This window comes from Charadrius vociferus, unplaced genomic scaffold, assembly GCF_000708025.1.
Source record: "Charadrius vociferus isolate BGI_N301 unplaced genomic scaffold, ASM70802v2 scaffold282, whole genome shotgun sequence".
Classification (NCBI taxonomy): domain Eukaryota; kingdom Metazoa; phylum Chordata; class Aves; order Charadriiformes; family Charadriidae; genus Charadrius; species Charadrius vociferus.
The window spans coordinates 2,189,940-2,211,392 of NW_009647731.1; the positions used below are offsets into that span (position 1 = coordinate 2,189,940).

At 44.0% G+C, this 21,453-nt stretch overlaps 1 protein-coding gene across 1 annotated transcript in view; it reads right to left on the reverse strand.

Moving 5' to 3' along the window:
• The window catches only part of SH3PXD2A (SH3 and PX domains 2A), a 215,512-nt gene that overhangs the window by 45,550 nt on the left and 148,509 nt on the right, over positions 1–21,453 (reverse strand). Inside the window, 1 exon segment of the mRNA XM_009881540.1 lies at positions 20,795–20,926. Coding sequence (XP_009879842.1) covers positions 20,795–20,926 — 132 coding nt within the window.

Below are 21,453 nucleotides of genomic sequence, written 5' to 3' on the forward strand. Positions count from 1 at the left end.
ATATTCAGTAAAGGTATTTAGCAGGAAAACAGTGAAATGCCCCCAAACCGCATGTTCTAGTCAAGTGTAGGCTTAAGCACTTTGCTCAGCTGAGGAGCAGAGCCAAGGAGTAAGCAACATCTTGAAGAGATAAAAACCCCATCTGCAAGGAGCCATTCATTCCTTTGCTGAGGGCCATGCCTGTACCACAGTGCCATTAGGCCTTTAACTCATCACGGCTTTGCACTGTCACTTGCAGCCTCACTTGCTCTTTCCTTCCAACTCAGGCCTTTAGATGAGCCTGTGTTTATTTATTCGCAGCTCAGTTTTCAAATCCTGAGCCAGAGCCAGCAAAGCAGAGTGGCTTCTCCAGGTGAGGTCCTAGAAATTAACTTCAAAGGTTTTGGTACAGCGAAGTAAGAACACTGCATTTCCTTCTTCTCCAAACTAAATGAAGGTTTTGCAAGGGGCACAGGTATTGCATAGCCAGTAGGAAAAAAAGTGAGACGAAGCCTTTATGACTGGTGAAGAAGTTACAAACCCTACTTTCTGCCCAATTTATATAAAGGAATTTAAAATATAGCTTACCTACCTACCTCAAACATTGGGCTAAGGTCAGGGACTGGTTTCAGATGGGAGTTCAGGGGATTTCTCATCTGCTGCTTAAAGCCACTGTTCCTTCAATGAAATATTGGTGATCCTACCCCAGGTGCAATGTTAGCAAGCAGCAACAGAAGTCAGGAGTAAAAGGATACCGACAGCCCTGCCAGCATACATCTCATTGCTGCACAGTTAAGTGCTGCTCTGGGTCTTAAGACTAATTTTGGTCTTCACCTTCCAAGAAGCATTGCTAGGGCAGACTACTTTAGTGATTATTATTATTTTTAAAACAGAAATAAATACGCAGAAGAGCAAACAAAGTGTGACCCCAAATCACTGTTTCTGTGCCTGTAGCTGTACAATTTAAAAAGAGCTCAACAGAAAGCCCTACTTTGCAAGTAAGATGCCTGTCTTTAACTAGAGCCAGAAGTCTCAGGAGCATGAAATTTCATTCAGATATAGCAAGACTTCTTACGAAAGAGATGAGGTATTGATTAAAAAAACCACCAAAAAGAAAAGTGGCTGACGCACCCCCTGCCCGCTCAAGCAAGCTGTAAGTTTGAAGAAAAAGAACAAAATGAACTTTGGTTTGACTCCTCTGTGCTCGGAATTACTCTGTGACAACGATTCCCTGCTGCCAACACACACTCCGGCTCCGAGAGCAGGGATGATGGTGTCCAAGCCAAACACGCGCGTGGCTGGAGAGACTCATGGCAGATTAGACAGCTCTTCTTTGTGCTGATACATGAAATACATCTGGGGCACCCCGGCTATATTAAGGGCACATTCCTTGGCTGAGCCGATGCTTGTTGAGCACCGCTGCAGGCACCAGCGATGCTCGTCTATGGAGCACTGATACAGCACTTCCAGCAGCTTCCCCAAGCTGGCAGATGGAGATCACTGGGAATGAGATTTGTGAAACAACCCCAAAGGGCTGATATTCTCACTCAGATTATCTAAATCCCAATGTGGAAAACATGCCAAAAGCATCCTTTCTCTGAATTACAGTGAAAGGCTCAATAAGAGGCTGGATTTAAGGAAAGCCAGCTGCAAGCAAAGGCAGCCTTTGGTCATCGGTGTCACTAGCGTCTTGAGGAGTCTATTCAGATCTACAGATAATGCAACTGTATGTCCAAGTCAAGCTCCTACCTCAAAGTCTAATACTGCAATCATGTTGTGCATCTGGAATCAAGCTGTTACCGCTCCAGACACAGTACCTCTCTAGAAAGTCTGTATTCTCCAGAGACACAGAGCTGCAAATAGCCTAATTTCTCAAGGGTTTTTTTGTGGATTAAATTATTTTTGAAGGGAACAGAAACATTAGAAACTGTCATTAGTGATAGTATCATCTAATGAAAAAATAAAAAAATAGAATATGGAATTCCTTTGTTATCCATTTCATTAAATATCAGTGTTCTTTTAGCCACTTCATAACTGGCCCATCAAGAAAGTATGAAAATTTACACTGAATAAGGGCCAAAAGCAAACCAAGTGTACCAGTGGTTTTTATGGTTTATACGCCATGGCTTTTTCATGGATTTAGCAATAATTTTCAACTGTACAACATGAATGTCCAGTTTAACATTAGTAAGTACTGGTAACATCACTGCTCAAGTAAATCAGAGGTTATTTGATGCGGCACCAGAAGATTTAGGTAGAGAACAGACATCTCTAGCAGCAGCGAGCTCCTGCTTATGCAGAACAACCTGGGCTAACAAGAACTCCAGCACCTTCCAGTCCTTCTTGCGCTAGTCTTGCCACAACGTTCACACTTTGCAGTGGTTTCAAGTTTCCAAATCAGAAGCTTTGCTGGATTTCCAATTTCTAGATATCGCCATGCCAGTGGGGAAAAAAAAGATTCTGAAGAATTTTAATTTTTCCAGACTGCATACCAGGCTTAATTCCTTATTCTCTGTTACCATTGTCTATGAGTTCACTTGACAATTTTCAGCTCTTCAGATTTACAGCCATTCCTAGCAAAGTATTTCATCCACAAATAAACGCAACCATCCTTTTTCTGAAGGCAAAGGGAAAATATATAGAAAGCACACAGATGTTTGGCAAGTACATCAAAGCTAGGCTAGTCAGTACAAAAACCCTCCCCAAAACCCCTGACGTTCTCAGTGCTTTAACAATACAATCAAGTTTTAAATATGAACAGAGGGGGATCCAAATGGGTACAAAACATCTACAACAATAAATTAATTGGAAGTGCACGGAAATCTGAACTACAGAAAGCTGTACACTACATTAAATGTCTTCATGTGCCACTTCATCCTGTGAGGCCAGTCACACGGAGTCTGAGCAAATCTTTGTTTTTCATATTAATATGAAATTAGATGAGGCTGGGCAGTGATATCAATTCCTGGCCAGTAGGTATCAACTTACTGTCTTTGGCAAAGTCGTGCTCGTGTTCTCTGCATAGTTGGAGAATATGGTATTTGGCTCTTCAAACCCTGCAATTTGCTGCTGATCCATGTACACTCACTTAGATGCTCTTGGATCTTTGGAGAGCAGAGAGCACTTTCCCCTCTGACAATATTTCATAACTTCAGCACGTAATACCTTTTCCAAAGGAGGACAGATGTGCAGGAGTAGTTTCAGTCTTCCAAGAAGTTTTCCATTAGGATCTTGATTTTTCTCTGGCTCTGTAGTCCAACAGCATAACCACAGTCCCTTCAAGGCTGGAGATGGGAGGTTGCTGCTCAATGCTTGCTGCGAGGAGGCCATCCAGCTGAGGTACTGCCCATTCGCTCCCTGGGTTCGGAGATGCCACTGCAAGGATGCTTGCCAGTGCACAGCTACTCACCTTTTTCTGGGGAGCTTTGAAAAAGGGCATCGTGGAAGAATAGCTTGAGCCCAGCTTGTCTTACAAGGGACATTTCAGCCAGAAGCCAGTAGGTCAAACATTCAGGTTTTTGAAGGGTAGATAGGTGTCATAGCAGGGTGGGGAGGAGGGGAAATGGCTCTATTTTGTTTTCAGAATACTGTATATCCTAGTTACAGGAAAGAAGCCAGCAATAATGCCTATCCCACTCACAGCTCAGGGCTTTTTTTTTTTTTTTTCCCCTTTTCTTTTTCAGTTTTGCAGGCTTTGAAGAGGAGATGGAGGAAGAGGGAGATCCTGAGGTCCAAGAACACTCTCGGCATGCCAAAGCCATCAGTAGAAATGCCCAGATTTTCCACGATGGCTTGGATACATGCCACAGTAAGAGAAGCCACTTCATAGTAAGTGTGTGAAGAGACACACTTCAGATCACTCAGCTTCATAGGGAAGGGGCTACTGCCCTTCACTACAGGGAGATGCAATCTGTACGTGAACTGCTCCTGCCCAAAGAGCCATCAGGCTGTTCAGTCAGCCTGAAGGACTAAAGATACAAGCAACACGTCTGTTGTCATATTCCACAGGAAGGCATCAAATCCATGACGGTGTTCAAGGTGGATTACTACAGGCTAAAGTAGTAGAAACCCTGAAAAAAGCAGAAGGGAGAAGGCATTGATGGGAAAGAGGACAGTTGTATCCCTAAAACTCCAAGGGAAAGTCAGGTTTTCAGTAGGGATTTGGAGGCTGGATGCAGACAGACAAGTTAATCTTTTGATATCTGCATGCACATTAGGAAACATTATTTGTTTCTGCACGTTCCTATCAGGACACACTAGTTTTCGATTACTCTCCATTTTTTTTTGCCAGGAAACCCTGATGCCGCTGTCACATGATTAAGAAGTTGTTCACTAATTCAGCAGAAACCTGACACTCCAGTGTCTTTGGCTGTATCCAATGCACAAAGAGCATTTGGGATCCTGTGGCATCTGACAGCTCTCTCCTCCTCCAAGACTGACATTAACCAAAAGCCTCCTATCCAAAACAAAAACGCTAGACAGAACACAACCCACATTCCTCCTATTTTGGGAAAGTCTGGATTGGAAACTTAATTTCTCATCTTGAACCCATGTGTAGCTGTTTAAGTGTAGTTCAGGAGCCATATGACATTTACAGCTTATTCCTGTGAATGCTATAGAAAACTAATAAAAAAAAGTGAGAATCATCAGCAAAATGTACTACAAAATGCAATGCAGAGTAAACTGGAGCAAACATTTATTGTATTCATACCACTGCTGCCCACCAAGGACCTTCTGCTGCACAGAAGAGATGTGGTTTTGGGAAAAGGCAATTTATTGACAAGTTGAGAGCTTGAAAACTCCAGTTTATGAAGGGAAGCTGGGCACTCGGCTCCCATTTCACCCCAAGCTTGCTCCTCATTTCCATGAGGAACTCCACTTGGATTTTCCAGAGACTCTGCCACCTATTCAGAAATGAGTCTTAAGCAGAAGTGCCAAGTTTGTGCTGCCGCCAGTTCTTCAGCCCCTACTTAGTCACACCACGAAGTCCTCTGCCTCTCAATTCTCTCCTACCAACCTTCAAATGGTAACTTCTGAACACTTTTGGGCAAAGTTCCACCTACAAGATACTGCTGGCTTTGAAAGAGAAGAGGACAGACAAATATCCAAATACAAATTGAAAGCACTTGCTGAAAAGACTCCACTAGTGTCTCAAAAGTTCTTGACTAGTCAACACCTTACATTTTTATTTTTAAAATGTACTTTTACCATGGTTCTTGGACCCCTTAAATCAACATCATCAAATTCCACTACAGATTTAGACTTCACAACGTGACTTTAGCTCTCCAAGCACAGAGTAAAAGTCTTGTGAGAAGGTTTCACTTCTGCCAGCATCCACTTCCAAGTTCTCCAGCCCCGGATAGTGGAGAAACAAAACAGGATAGCTGCGTAACAGCGGTCAGCCTCCTACGCACTCATAAGCTTCCTGGCTACTGCTGCGTTATGAATTTCATGAGCTGTCAGCGAACAGAGCTCGGTCCAACTGCATGCCCACTGGTTTTACACGGCATGGCTTGGGGCACCACATGCCCTGCCAATGCAATATCCCGTCACAAGCATGTCATAGGAGGCATAGCTCTGTCACTTCAGGCAGATTATAAAGCCGTACACATCCAGCAAAACAAAAACCTGATATGGTCTATACTGGGAGGTGGAAAGGCACATCCAAGTATCAAGCCCAGTCGGGCACCCAGTTACAAGAACTAGGATGACCAGTAGCTATTTGTTTACTCAGGCAAAGCTGCTATTCACACCCATTCACTGGCAAAACTGTCTAAGTCCAGGGATGCCTCAGTGTTGGCATCCCTCAATGTAAAGCAGCAAAAGAACAGAGAAAGATGGATAGAAAACATGACCAGTTACACGACTCATTTTTCTCCTTCACGCTAGAAGTTAGCGGAGACAGAGAGCACAGGAGGCAAAAATTAACTAACAGAGAAAGGGTGCATGACAGAGGAATAAATTCGAGTAGCAGACATCAAGAAAGAAGTCAATTTTATCATTCCTTTGCCTTTCAGGCCACAAGGCACCTCCCATAACTAATGCACCTGGAGCGTTTTCAAGGATGCTGGCCACATACTGCTCACATAAACTTCATGGGATTAACAGTACAGCCTGTGGGATGAATCACTCCTCTATCTTTCTTTTTTTATCCCACATTAAAATCTCAGAAGGAAGAAGAGAGTGACTTGCTCATAACAGATTCTCTCTCCCTACTCTCCAAAAACATGCAAAGGAATTCTTACAAATTGGATATCGCTGAGGCTACAGATACATTCCACAGGAGTATGTACCACCAAAATAAAAGCACCTGAGTTACTTCATGTCCTTAGCTGTACCATCTTCTGCCATTCTTTCTGTGGTTATTTGTTATATCGCCAGTGAAAGTGGTCTACCTGAAGCATGAGTTGGCCACATTAGGTAAACATTCAGTGGAACTTAGTTATCTCCAGGAACTAGCCTTTACAAGTCCACTTTCTCCCAGAAAGAATTACTGTTCAGCCTCAGAAGTCAAAAGATAAGCAGCTCTGACCCCTGTCATGGCTCCAGTTGAACGGGGATGACTACAGTTGTGAGATTTGCTTTCTTAAGTGATGGCTGCTTTTACCAATCTAGGTCAGGCTCAACTACAGCAATCAAGGTTCCTTCCTGCCAACTCACTTGCAAGAAAAACACTAAGTACCAATGGATGGTCTGACTCCAGAGCTATACCTTATAAGTGCAATCCACCAAGACCCGATGAAGGCACAGCTCAGAGACAGCTACAGAAAAATGCCTCAGCATCACATTGTCAACGTTAAGACAAAACTGCAGTCCCACAGAAACATGGGATTTTGATTTCCTTAAATGTGAGGAACATGTAGTGTTAAATTTCCTTAGATCAGTATGTGCTCCGACAGGCAAAATTAGCAGAGGATTTAGCTATCACAAAAGATCAAAGAGCTTTAATCACATGGGATTCTCCCCAGAGGGTATAATAGATCAGTGGAAAGGAATAAGAAACACAGCAGAATAAACGATACCCAGGAAGGAAGCTGCTAATTTCCACCTGCACTCGGTTATCCTCATTTCAGGCCTCCCCTCCTGCACACACTGAAGTTTCTCCCAAATTTACCTAAGGCCAGTCAGATGGTCCACTCAGGAGTCTGCTTAAACAAGAGGCAAAGAAGAAACAGCGGAAGGATTATATGATTTGGGGATATAGAGAATTACTAGTTTAGGTAAGTTTCAGCTGAAGCAGATGGTGTTCCTGGTGTACCAAGGACCTGGCACTATTATTTTACAGAAGCCAGAGTAGCTCACCTGGCAGCCTGCAGCTTTCACTAAGGCACAGATGAGTTTGGCTCAGTCATTATTTCTATTCCTGGCACTGCACTGCCCCAAGACATACTTGCCAAGGGCAAAAGCAGAGGCACTCGGCCTCTGCTGTGTCTGCACATAATGGATGGAAAAAAGGCCCTTGTGCAACTCAAGCACACCATGCTTGCATCATGAGGCCTCAACACTGGCATCTGTCACAGCATTGTAAAGGGTGGCTACATCTCATCTGTGATGGAAGTCTCCCTGAAACCACCAGCATTTTCCCCTCAAATGCCACCACACAACTTCAAGTAGGCTGAGCCATATTTAAACCAGTGTCAGCAGGCATCTTGCAAGCCATCCCCAGAACCATTCAGTCCCCAAGTTCCCAAATGCACATTCTGCAGACATCATCCTCGTCAGGGGATGCTGGTTTCTGTTTAGGACTGTTTGCAAGGGAGTGGCACAGGGAAAGCAACACCCTTTCATGCGGCTGGCTCTCAAACCTGGCTACTTCTGCAAAAGAGGTACTTAACTTCCCAGTTCTTAGTTGAGTGAAAGGATTCACACGCCAACCACCAGAGGCTCATTTCTTATTTTAAAGCCAACATGCTAACAGCCCAGTAAGCATATAGTCAGCTCCAAAAATACAAAGACATCTGGAATGACCAAGTGTGTAATTTAACTTCTAGCTGGTACAGGAATCAGTTCTGCTTGCTGTGCTCGGGAGGAACAAGAGAGGCATTTTCTATGGGGCTCAGTTATCCTATTTGCCTGTTGATGGAAATAGAATCCCGTTTCTGGTCATTCTACTTTTATTCAAGGACATTTTGGTCACATAAGGTCTACTTGAAGCAAGGGAATAATATGCATGCTCACCCTGAGCATATAACCATCCTGTAATTTTGGTTCTTCATACTCTGCAGAGAGTTTCCTTCTCAGTAATGATAAGGAATTTAAGTTGGTATTAAGAACAAAACCTCAAAGAAACTGTCTCAGACTCCTGATCCCATTTTCAGGCAAACGAGCAGGCTTCACCTTCTCTCCCATGTGCCGTCTTCTCCCTGCCCACACCCAGAAACACAGATTCTTCAAAGTGGTTTCCAGGGCACTGAATAAATTGGCCTTGAGTTTAATCCTAGGGTTTCAAATGGTCAGTGATGGATCTTTCCAGGTTCACCTTACCCATCCTGAATCTCCTGCTATACTCAGTTAAGATGAATGGGTCAAGTCTCTCCAAGCAGCTCAGGTTTTCCTCATGCAGGGAGGCCTCCAATAATATGCAAGTGCTATAAAAGCCCATGTGAGATAAGTGCTATTTATCAACTCACTATGTTCAAAGCTAATGATTCAGGTTTAATATTAGATGCTATTCTTTCAATCCTGGGGTCACCACTACATGGAGATTTACCCATCACCTCCATCATGTTTGAGTAGGGGCTGTGTTCAGGGCTTCCTTAACTTTATTTCAGTTTCGTTACACTGAAATTTGTTATTCCACCTGCCAGGTTTTGTATGCAGTCACCTAGACTACCTAAGAGCTACTGTCCTTTAAGAAGGATACATTTCACCTGCACATATGGTCACCGTTTGAAAGTCAGCACAGTGCCTCATAGACCCAGACATCAAGTCACGAAGGTGTTATCTTACACTTGTCAGACAGCGCAGACATGTGCCTGCCAGCATTAGCCTAGCTAGTCAAGCTGCCACTAATCATGAAAGAGCAACAACTTGTCTTCTCTTTTATCCAAGTATCAAACCATTCTGTGATTCTTAAGCAAACATATGGCAGCTGTATTAATACAGTAGCAAAGTGAAGCTAGGTCTGAGGCATCAGTGCACCCAGTATTGCCCTTCCCCTGCAACTGCTGGGAGATATAATACTTGCATTTAAGCCCATCCCACCAGCACGCTTACCAGAAAGGGTGTGCGCATGATGGGAGAGGAAAAGATCAGCAGGAGGTGGTTCTGCAAACAGAATTAAAACAACTTTTCAAAGCAACAGGCCAGGACTCTCCAGCACGTGTTCGCATTGTGGAGAGAAATAGGAGACAAGGACTCAAGCGAGGTCTGGGAAATACTTGGCATTATCACCAAGTATAATTTTGACTACGTTGCCAATATAACGGCAGTCCAGTTTCATTTGAAACAAAGTGATGTCCCATTGCATGTGAAACTTTCAGATGAAGTCACTCAGTATCAAGATACAAAAACCCGAACTGGCCAATAAAAATAGTAAAGAGAAGCCAGCCAGTAAAACAGAGATCCAAGACAGCCCATCTCATCCCATGCCTCTTCCAGAACTGCTTCAGTTAATCCAGCTGCGAGCCAACATCTTTCTACCACAAAAATAGTTAAAGTCCCCGTCAAGAATGCTGGAAAGTCTGATGTCCCAGCCTGAGGGGCGGACGGGAAGAACCAACATACACCCCTCTGTCAAGCCACCCCCTAAATCCGAGTCTCTTATGAAACTCGTAAGTAACAGAATTACTTCTATAGGTTTTGCTTAATCTGAAGATGGACAAGAAATTGTTATGTGGGGAAACTGAACTCTTTTTAACATGAAAACCAAAAGTAAGGAGTTATGCTGCTGGTCGTAACTGAAACGCGTCTGCTAATGATTACAGCTTCCATTTTACTGCCAAAGTATTATTAGAACTGCTTATTTGCTGTGCAGCTTGGGGAAAAAAAAAATCTCTTCCATTCTTTATTAATCTTGTCCTCATCTGACACAACAAAAATGCACCATCAGTCTTTTGCTTACTTTGAAAAATAGGCCTGAAAGTCACCACAAGAGCCAAAGCCTTTGTGTATAATTGCTTTCTTGATTAACTAGAACAAAGGGCAGAAGACATCAGTCACAATGCATTAAGTTTAGTATTTTGGGGGCTTATTTAAAGCCATTTCAGTGACTTGCTTTCTTAAAAGAAACTTTGTAATAACAAAAGCCTCCATAAACAATACTTTTGTAATTTTTTTTTTTTTTCCTAAAGGCAGTCACATCCCAAGGAACGTAGCCCACAAGGTACCTACAGAACTCATTGGAAAGCCTCAGTAATATCCTTGTATCTTCTTGGCCTCAGGTAGTTTCTTGCAGCAGTGCTGAGCTGGTGACCTATTTGGCTGATATAGGAGACCCAATCATTAGAAAGTTTATGCATTCTAATATGAAAAGCAGATTTTCCTTGGAAACATTTTCTTGGGGCAGGTTTCAGGGTCCCGAAACTGGCAGTAACTGCATAAACAGAGGAGGTAATGAGCAAGGGCTCCAACCAGGGATGCTCTGTAAAATTTTTTCCTTTTCAGCCTGCCATCCTGGGCTCCAAACAGGGTACGCAGTGGAAACAGAGAACTGAACTATTTGCCTGAATGTAACAGCTCGGCACAGCAGGATTAGATGGAAAAGAGGAGGGAACTTGCAGGCAGCTGGAAATTTCAGAATTGAAGTTTTCAGAGGTCTGGGAGAGAGTGTGCTCTTCAGAAGTACCTGGCTGTGCTGTACAACAAACTTAAAGGTAGTATTGCTTGCTGTCTTGACTTCTCCGTGCTTACTGATGCACTCTGTTCCTCCAAGACTAAATTGTCTTCATAGACAACCAAGTTTTCAAGCCTGTGGTTTCAGTGGTCACATCCCACCCTCTCCCCAGCAGCCAGACTAGCAGGGCAGTCTCAGAAGTCCTGGCACAGATTTCATGCCCATAGCTACCAAACACGAAATCCAGACAGGCTTGTTCCCTCCCCTGCTCCCACAGGGGGTCTTAAGGGTCTCAGCCTCTTGGATATGGGGAAGTCAAGACAGCTGCAGGTAAACAATCTTTGCAAGGGCTGACATTGACTTCCCCCCCTTTGAACTACAGTTCTTGTGGTTTGGAGACAGAAGTCTCCACACATGCTGACCTGGCAACCTTGTGGGACCTCTTTCAGTCCTGCTTGTGTGAAGGCTTTACCCCTGCAAGTGGGCTTGCCCTGCTGGGTCTTGCAGGGCAGGGGGTTTCCTCTCTCTGGGCTCCCATTCCCACTTCTTGAGAGATCAGAGAACCGTAGAACTAAAGAGGTAGTATTTTGTTCCACATCAAGCCAGGCAGAGGGAAGTTTAAGAGGGAACCTGTTTACTTCAGTGGGATGCTTAGAAGACAGCAGATGGGAAAAGCCCAGCCTTGGAGATGCATATTTAATATATCCAGAGACTTCCTGTTCACAGCAATAACCCTTCCCCCTAGGGTAGAGAAACATGGGGGTGGGGGAGAGTTGTCCCATAGGCTTATGACATCAGCTAAAGAAAAGGCAAACGAATGCAAAAGTCAAAGTGGTTGGACTTCAGATGTCTCCATAAAAAGGGAAAAAACACCCCACATAACTGAACTAGCCCTGTCAGAATACCAGTTGCCCAAGATTAAGACAAACAATGGGAATGAGACTAAAAAATGAATATAAACCACACACTACAGCCTAAAGCATTTGAGAAAATACGCTCTAGAGGAATGATTTCAAATTGGAAGTTTGGTTTTATTGTGTCTCATCTGGAGAGATAGGATCATAGAATCATCTAGGTTGGAAAGGACCTTTAAAATAATCGAGTCCAGCCATTAACCTAACATTGTCAATACCACCATGAAACCATGTCTCAAAGCACCACATCTACCCATCCTTTAAACACCTCCAGGGATGGTGACCCCACCACTTCCCTGGCCAGCCTGTTGCAATGTTTGATAACCTTTTTGGCAAAGACATTTTTCCTAATATCCAATCTAAACCTTGAGGCTGGCATAACTTGAGGCTGTTTCCTCTTGTCCTATCACTTGTTACTTGGGAGAAGAGACCGGCCCCCACCTTACTACACCCTCCTTTCAGGTAGTTGTGGAGAATGATAAGGTCTCCCCTCAGCCTCCTTTTCTCCAGGCTAAACAACCCCAGTTCCTTCAACTGCTCCTCATAAGACTTGTGCTCCAGATCCCTCATCAGCTTCATTGCCCTTCTCTGGACACGCTCCAGTGCCTCAATGTCCTTCATGTAGTGAGGGGCCCAAAACTGAACACAGTACTGAAGGTGGGGCCTCACCAGTGCTGAGTACAGAGGGACGATCACTTCCCTAGTCTTGCTCACCACACTATTCCTTGATGCAGGCCAAGATGCTGTTGGCCTTCTTGGCCATCTGGGCACACCGCCGGCCCATATTCAGCCAGCTGTGAACCAACACCCCCAGGTCCTTTTCTGCCAGGCAGATGTTGCTTTAAAACAATTGAAATGCAAACATTATACAGAGGGGATCTGACAGGTACAATTAAAGAGGAGAATGCTTTAGAGCAATATGACCCCGTGACATCTCTTGTGTCCTTATTACCTGTTAATCATTCTTTTCCCTCTATAGGAGAATGAAATGAGGCAGCATTACTTGGAAATTAGACATTAAGTTCTCACTACACTGAAAAATTCCACGATGAACATGAGGGAACAGCACTAATAGTTAGCTTTAGCAAGGCTTTATGAATGTACTGAAGGTCACTTTAGTGTAACATTCAGCTGCTCCCAACTCAAGTGAGACCCAAAAAAACACAAGCCACCAATCAATTCCTCCATCCCAACAAGCAAAACATCCCTACTAGCAGAGCTCCAGAGCAGTCTGGAGGTATCCCAGGAAAGCTTCAGCAGAATTAGGCATTTGTTACCAGACAGCCATATTTCAAGTGTTCATAATGAGCTTGTCACCAAGAAGTTAGAGCAAGTATGCGCTGCAATTCAAAGCTGGGCAAAGGAAAACTGAACAAGGATGTGTCTATCAAATGCTGAGGCTTCCCAGAAGGGATGGAAGTATCACAGCACAATTAAAGGGACAGTCTCTCCTTGTCACAGGGCTGGAATAAGTATTCCCAGCAGAAAAGCAGGAGCCCACTCAATCCCTTTGCACAGTTACAAACACACAGGTATTTCATAGATGGCAATAAACAGCCTCATTTTCCACAGTGACAGAGGATAACTACAAACACTAGAGTATTAACAACCCTGCTTTGGTTCCAGCATAGGGAATTACCTTCCAAGCTCTTAAATACAGAAACAAACATCACTTGCCATGTAAGTTACTAAGCAGGGGAAAAGAAAGCCATTTAGACACCACAAGATAGCAGCATGAATATTACAACACATTCATAATTCAAGCATTTTATTTTACGCAGCAACGTCCCAACCTCAGCTGAGAAATTGGTTTAGTGATGCTCAAACAATAGGGAGGTCTAGAAACATCAGTCCCAATGAGTTCATTGTTCAAGCCTAGGTACAGAGCAGCCTTGAACTGTAGCTCAGAGGTAACCACTTCAGAAACATCATGGCATGCTTCCTTGCTGTGCACAGTAAGTCTAAAAAGTTCTTGAAACTTAAACGAGGGCTTCACCCATACCAACAACCTTTGCCTGCTTAAAGTTGAATAGTCAGAAAGAGAAAGCAGCCACCACCTCCTTACCCTTGCAGAGGCGCACATTTAAAAATCCAATCAGTTTAGGAGGGGAGGGAAAAAAAAAAAAAAAAAAAGGTGCTAGAAAATACTTACAAAACAGACTCACCAGAGAGGTCAGGATAGGCTGTCAGGGGCTGCTTCCAGCTTAGTACAGCTGCTAAAGTTATTATACAGTGTCACCCCACCCTTAAGCTCCCAGGGGCAAGCGCAGAGGAAGGAGGGCTCCTCCTCATCTCCTGCTGATCCGGCTGTTTCTGGTGCGAGTGTAAATTCTCTCCATCCATTGAACATTTTGCAAACAGGCCACTGGAAGAGGGAGTGCCTGTTTGCAGTATTTGCAGGGTTGGTCAGGCACTGTATTCCCAGAAAGGAGCTGATCTCTAGTGAGAACTTGGCTAGAGCGAGACATCACATCCAGTTCTGCCTCTCTGCTCCAAGCTTGTCTCGGGCTTCCCTGGGAGACAGCGCAGAGCCTGGATTAATCTGAATGTTCCTGTCCATCCTACCAATACTTCATTCACCCCATTTCCATGGATTACTTGAAAACAAGTTACTCGGGCTCTCTGCACAGATGCCAGCTTCCAGACAGTTCCAGGAAGTATAAGTAAATTCCATCCTTTGCAACCAGATGCATCAACAGGATGCTTTGCTTACACCACTGCAAAGCAAGAGAATAACCAACCTCGATCACTATCTCCAAAAAGTCTAAAGACAGAGTCAAAGACACTGCTGCAGTGAGACAACCAAGTGCCACAGAGCATCCTTACCTTCACTCTGAATCTCTGTCTACACAGAGAAGCCCTCCTCCAGCCCCAAGCTACATGCATTTGGAGAAAAGCATCTCTGCTTTGCCAGTGCTGTCCCTGTTTGGAGGGAAAACTTCTACAAACACTGTTGTTTAGGACATTAAATGACTTTCCAGTAACTCCTAGCCAAAAATTCCTAATCACCCACCCCGCCTCCTCAGACAGCCTGTGTTTGTCTGCCTCAGTACATACCCTGGGCAGAAAACTGCAGCAGGACAGGAACTGATTCATAAGTGGATCAAGTATCCTCCACTGCAGGGCTGGTGACAGGCCCAGAAAGGCAGGATGCATGGCAAGGCAGCGGTCCCTTCAGAATAGGGGACTGGAGTCTACCGCCATGGCCTTAAGTACAGCCCTTCCAGCCCTCCCGAAAGGGGGTTTCAGGTGATCCTTCTTTGAACTCAGCTCTGCTGATTAGAGTTGTGAACACTGGTGCATACGGGAGTAGTTACACAAGCTATCCCAGATATTTAGTGGTGTCCACTTACCTAAACCTGTCCTCTGGAATGAAGCCACTGGTGCTAGGGGAAAGATGTTCAACCTACATGTTTGTTTCTCCTCCTCAAATTCCAGAACAGCTCAACGACTGATGTAGAGAAGGGGCTGCTGTATGAGGGAGTATTTATTTTTTATATCACAACCATGGTCTCTTACAAGGTTTAAAATTCAAATACACAGCCATGCCGGGAAGAAATGGAAATGCAAAGAAGCAAAGTAGATTTCTCAGAGCAAACAACAGGGCAGGGCTGCACGTACAAACCAAAATCAAGTCCTGAATTATATCTGATTACCACACTCTCTTGAAATACTTTGCAAGGAAAAAAGATAACTTTCCAGGGAAAGCCAGTGTGTACAATTGCACCTGAAACAAAGCACGATGTTGGCAATTAGGCATACCGTGTCTGGCAGCACATCCAACCAGTGAACACACAGTTATTGACATTTCATAAGCAAACATCGTAACTGCATTTGCAATTTGGTATATAACTACATTCACATTTGAAGCCTAGGAAACTGCTAGCATATCACTTATCTGTCAGAATAAACAGAAGGGCTCTGGTTTTGGCCAGCTTTTGTAAGATAATACTAATGCTCAGAGACATTTGCTAGCAGTGCACACAGTGCCATGCTTCCCCTGGGTACAAAGTGGGGATCATGAAGACAACATCCTAGAGAAAGGGGTAAAGCAGCAGAAAATGGATATAAGATAGGAACAGTTGTCTTCACACAATTGAAAACACAACCCCACCACAATAAAGAAAAGGGACTGAAAAAAAAATCAATGATATTTGGAAAAGTGAGCATGGCAGAGGGGATACAGGAATGAAAGATGATTCATGAAATGCTAAAAACCCCAACTTCTCTATTTATATCTGGTCAACTTTAATGGTACCTCTTTAGCCAGGATGCAGTAATTGACCGAGAAAGTAAACTTGGTCTGATTTGGTACCAAGTAAGACCAGTTACTTAACCCCAGAAAGCACCACCTTCAAATCAAGTGTGCAGTATTTCTTATGAAGAGGCAGAAGCCAAACTCAAAAAGCCCTCAACCTAAGAGGATGGAGTTTGCCATAGGGAAGCCAGTGTATCCCTGGGAGTCAGAGTCACAAGACAGCAGTGGCCTCTTTCTGTCCCTCTCCTACATCGCGACTGTAGCCAGTGAGCAGCACAAATGAAATCAAATGGGGATGCAGAGCACATTGCCAGGCACACACTGATCTCCCAACACTGCGTGGACAACCAGCCAGTCCCAAGACCCCAAATCCAGGGCACTAAGACAAGCGGAGACCTTCCTTATGGTGATACTTCAGTGCCACGTCCCACATCCCAGCCAAGGGGAGAAGAGCAGCCTCCCTTCTCAGAGATCCTTTTGGGTCCCAATAAAGTTACGCTAGCTATAATAGCTTTGTTTTACGTATTGTGTGTAATCTAATATTGGAAATTGGTCTGCAGTTATGTAATTGCAAAGGAAATGGCTACGGTCCCACTCAGCCCAGCTGAAAACACCATCCCACGATGCCTCCACCGCAGACATGGCTCCTGGAGGCTGCGAGGGAAGAGCCCCCATCCTGCCTGTGAGCAGAGCAGAGGCAGAGGTGCTCGGGAGTACGCTTATACTTCACCATCTGTCAGGTTTTCCATTGCAAACACTGCCGCCACAGTTTATAGCTTGACCGTTTCAAGCCACATCCACACAAAACTTGGCAGAGAGGGAGCTGCTCTGGCCCAGTCCCTCCCCCTTCTACCTTAAAGAAATCTGTGCGGATTCCTGCTTTAAAGTCACAACGTTTCCTTTCTGCAGCAGAATTACATTTTTAAGTCATTCCACAAGGCTTTTTCAGTTAAGATTTAAGAGAAGCCTGTGTACTTGACAGACAAGACTTGACTAGACTATTCACATTGTTATTCTGAAACAGCTCAGAAATGTTTAGATGGTATTGGACAGGGCAGGTTGGTTACACAGTGCCTTTAAACAAGTTACAGTCACCTCCAGCAAAGAACACAAGCCCCATAACTACAACCTGTTCCCAGACACCATCTGGAGAGACTGTAAACCTCTATTTTTCTCCTGATGCATTTGTGACCATTGCTACATACAGATTTTTTTTGTCATCAGCTAAGGAAAAGAGATAAATATCCATCAGATACATCAGGCACGCTGTGGGTCTTCTGCTCATGTAACCATAATTCAGAAGGTTTAAAGGACAATTTTTACTGAGCCAAGATAGCTATTTGCCATGAAAAACCAAGTGCCAAGTCTGAGAGCTGGTACATTACTAAATTATTTCTTCTCAAGTATAGAAATCCTACAGCTTTCTTTCAGTCTAACAAGGTTTGCTTCCATGGCAATTGCAGCAATGGTCAGGTTGCAGTGACGCACGGGCTTCATGATCAAGAATGAAGGATTTCAGAAATTGCTCACCACATATGCTCCACTAACCTTGCTTTTAAGTCATAATACTGAACAGAAGTTGCAACTTCAAATGATGCCCAAGTCATAACTTTCATTGGCACAATAATGAAGACAACCTTATCCAACTTTTTTTAGTGAAAGAGGAAACTAAGTATGAGACAAGGCCCTACCAAATGGACTTGCACATATCTGCCTGCGAGACACCTTAAGTACTATTTCTTATATTGGAAAGGTAACACTGAATAATACTACACAGTAAATGCAACACAGTTAAGATGAAGTTAGCATAGCTTGATGATAACTGGACAGATCTTCAATAAATCAGATTTCCCCACTTCTGCCCTATACACTGCCTTTGAAAGCAGAGCTTACTTCCTTTCAGGGGGTACACAATTTGGAGGCCAACATCACAGGGGATGGTAACTCTAGCTCAGGCCCTAGAAGTGTTCAGAAGAAAACATCCAATAGGACATGAAACAGGCACCATTGTTTGGAAACTAGTTTTGAGCTTCCTTGTTTAAGAAGTGTAGGGCCATTAGACCAGCAAACAGAAGGTGTTTCTTCCCTACAAAGCCATGCACCAGAGCCAAGTTAAGGTTTTTCCCACTCCAGGACAAAAAAACACAACAAAAAAAAAAACCCAAAAAACCCACACAAAAAACCCCACCCACAACAAAAATACAAAACCACAACACATTTAAGTGTCTCTAGGCATTAGCAAGCAACCCTATTCAGGCAAGGTTTTAAAATGAAGCAGTCATCTGTGCCTTTTCATATCCAGCTCCCCCAAAGTACAGTTAAACAATCAAACCAGACAAATGATACACTATATGCATCTATACACACAAGAAAATCTGAGATAGTGGCTCAGCAGCACATCCAATGCACACTGTCCTGTCTGATGAGACTTCTCAGCCACACAGCTAACGAGCTATCTAGCCATACTTCCTTTCATTGAAGGAACAATCCCTGCTGCGGGTGACATCCGTAACACCTTACATCACCTCCCGGATCAGGAGAAGAACAAGCTTAATTTATACAATCACACCTATAGTTTCTCAACACTTATCAAGCCAACATAACCATACAGTCAGATGAATTACTACACATGTGCATATTTCAATAACCTTATTTTCTTGAAAAGTATATCCCTGTGTCCTTAGAAGTCATAACCACATCTTCTAGGCTTGCCTCCCTACACTAAACAGATACCCAAACTCAAACAATAACTCATGGGTTTTAAAAGCTGACGCTCAAGAAACTTTTTCTTTACATGTCATTCATAGGTTGAGCTATAGCTGAAGAGACAAGAAGTCACAGTATTAAAGTAATTCCTGTGGTATCCCTAACCTAGGAGAGAGTGAGAGTGTATGTTTGGAGTCCTGTTCTTGGAACAACTAAAACATAATTTCCCTGCCAGAAGAGTTTAGACAAGCACCCAAAGCAAATAATGCTCTCTCTATCACCAATCAGTGACTTTTTTTTTTTTTTTCCTTAAAAAAAAAACCAACAACACACCTATATCTTTATTTTATACACATATCTATAACGGGCAAGATCACAGCACGGTGTTCAGGGCTTCAAATCTCCTTCCTTGTTTATGTGGACATTAAGAAATCTGGCTGCTAAGCATCAGAATACACTCTTAAGAACTGTAATCCAAGTTCAAGGATGTTTCCTTAGTAGAGTCATATTTCTGGACCTACTAATTAAATTGAAACCCTGACACTCTCCATTTATATCTCCACATACCATGTGGTTCAATACAATATGATGTGAACTGTGCAAGGCAGAGAGACCACATTAAAAGAAAATACAAAGGAACTATAATTTGGAATTCAGACACTTCTTGCATTATTTAACAGCCCAATCCCTGTGGCTCCATAAGCCATTATCCAAGACAGGGATATCATGGATATGAATATAAGTTGCCACAATAACCAGGCTTGTTCTGACAGCAGTAACACCCACTATTGACAATGAGGAGCCCTCAGGCTTGGAAGGGAAGATGCTTGTCCACTGGACTAGACAGTTTAAGTTAAGACATTTCCCCCCCTTCAATCATAACGATTGCTGTTAAGTGGGTCAGTTGAACATTTTGGCTTCTACTAGTTTTGCAAGTGATACAGTCAGTATCCAGGAGACAGGCATTTCTGTTCACACTAGCCAGCGCATTTCCACACGCTATCTCTTTGGACATCACACTAAATCACTGGCCAGCAACTGACTGCATCACTTTCAGCCAAACAAGCATCAGGCTTTCATACGGTATAGAAAAAAAAATACAATGCATGGTCATCATTGTGGATAACCTGACTCAGAACCCTGGATTTGAGTCCCAGATCAGGGCGCCCCGTTCCCCCAAGCTCTGGCATGCCCAGCACACTCCAGAGCCAGCCAGCCACGAGAGCCCTGCATGCAGAGCCACCACGGCATCAGCCTTCGCTCGAATGGCTCCAAATGCCAGCAGCTCCTCTGGATGAGGACACACAAGTCACGAGTGGGCTGGAAAACTAGTTCTGGACAACAGCTTTGGATTAATACACAAGGAGCACTGGAGGGGAGGAGGGGGAGCTGCTGAAGACAGGCAGTTATTCAAACCAGCTGCTAACCCGCTCCAACCACTCACATGTACACACTCTCATGTGTTTGTTCAGGCTGACTCAAAGCTACCAGACATCCGAGAGTTAAAGTACACAAAAGATATCTATACAAACACTTGCCAAAAATATCATTTTCCAAGTGGAAGCTGGTTATTCCAGGGATGGCAGAAGAAGGGATTTCATCTTGCTTATACATGGCAGGCTCTGCCTCCTTGCCTCAAAATTCCCCAATTAACGCTTCTGCAAGAAGTTTTGAAACGGTCATGGCCACGTATTTATCTACGCACACTCTCCCCCCTCCCTACTGAGCTCTGGGCCACGGGCTAAGCTGTCAAGCCAAGTTTCATCCCAAGCAATTTTTAAACACTCATCCTATAAATCCTCCAAAAAGGGAGTTAGTAATGGAAATGCTGACAGCGACTTGAAGAGACAGCCGGGCAACTGTATCAGTCTACTACACATCAGCTTCATTAGCTGCAGATCCTTCTCTCCTTCACCTTCATTTTCCGTTAGCGTACTTTGGCTAATTAATGCACAAAACCTATGAAACATTCTTATAGTAGAAGGCAACATTTGGCCCCCAGCCCAAATCAACATTGAGAAACTTCAACATCCTCAGCCAGACATAGTAACTGTACCAGATGGAGCTAGCGTACAGCTACAAGTAGTGATGAGGAAACTGAAAGAAGAGGAACACATGCAAAAATCAGACCATTGGAAGAGGGAAAAGCAGCAAACGTCTTACCGCTTTCGTTTTTCTCTATGACATCCACGACCTCTCCAGCCTGGAGGCTGATCTCAGAGTTCTCCTGCTTCTCATAGTTGGACACCACCACATATTGCTCCAGGATCATGGGTTCAGAACTAGCATCAGCACCTGGGGAAGGGAAAAAGCAAGCCGTAAGCCAGCTTCCAGCCATGGCTCCTCGAGAGCGACCTCCGTCCATCCGCTTCACGACAGGCCAACTTGTCACCAGAGCCAAGCGAATCAGCAAACAACCTTGGCTCGCAGCATATCCCCAAATGGCTGGCCATATAGAAACAGCCTCCTCTGGCCCACAACCCAGCAGCACAGAGGGACATTGGGGAGAAGAAGAAGAAAAAAGGGGAGGGGAAAAAAAAAAAACAAAAAACCAAAGAGGAGCCGAAAACAGTGAGTTAGTTGCAAAGTTTCATGATGGATTCTGAAAATAAACCTCTTCCCAACATGGTTTCCACAATCCTTGCTCCCATTCAGAGAGAAAAATCCTGGGCAGAAGTAGCATAAATCCACAGTTGAGCCATCCCCCCAGTAAACCCAAAGAAAAAACAGCTCTCCCCTTGGCGGCTCAGCTCCTTCTCCACTCTAAAGGCTTGAGCTGAAAGTCAAGAGGGGGCTGTAGATGCCAATCATATTCGTCTGCA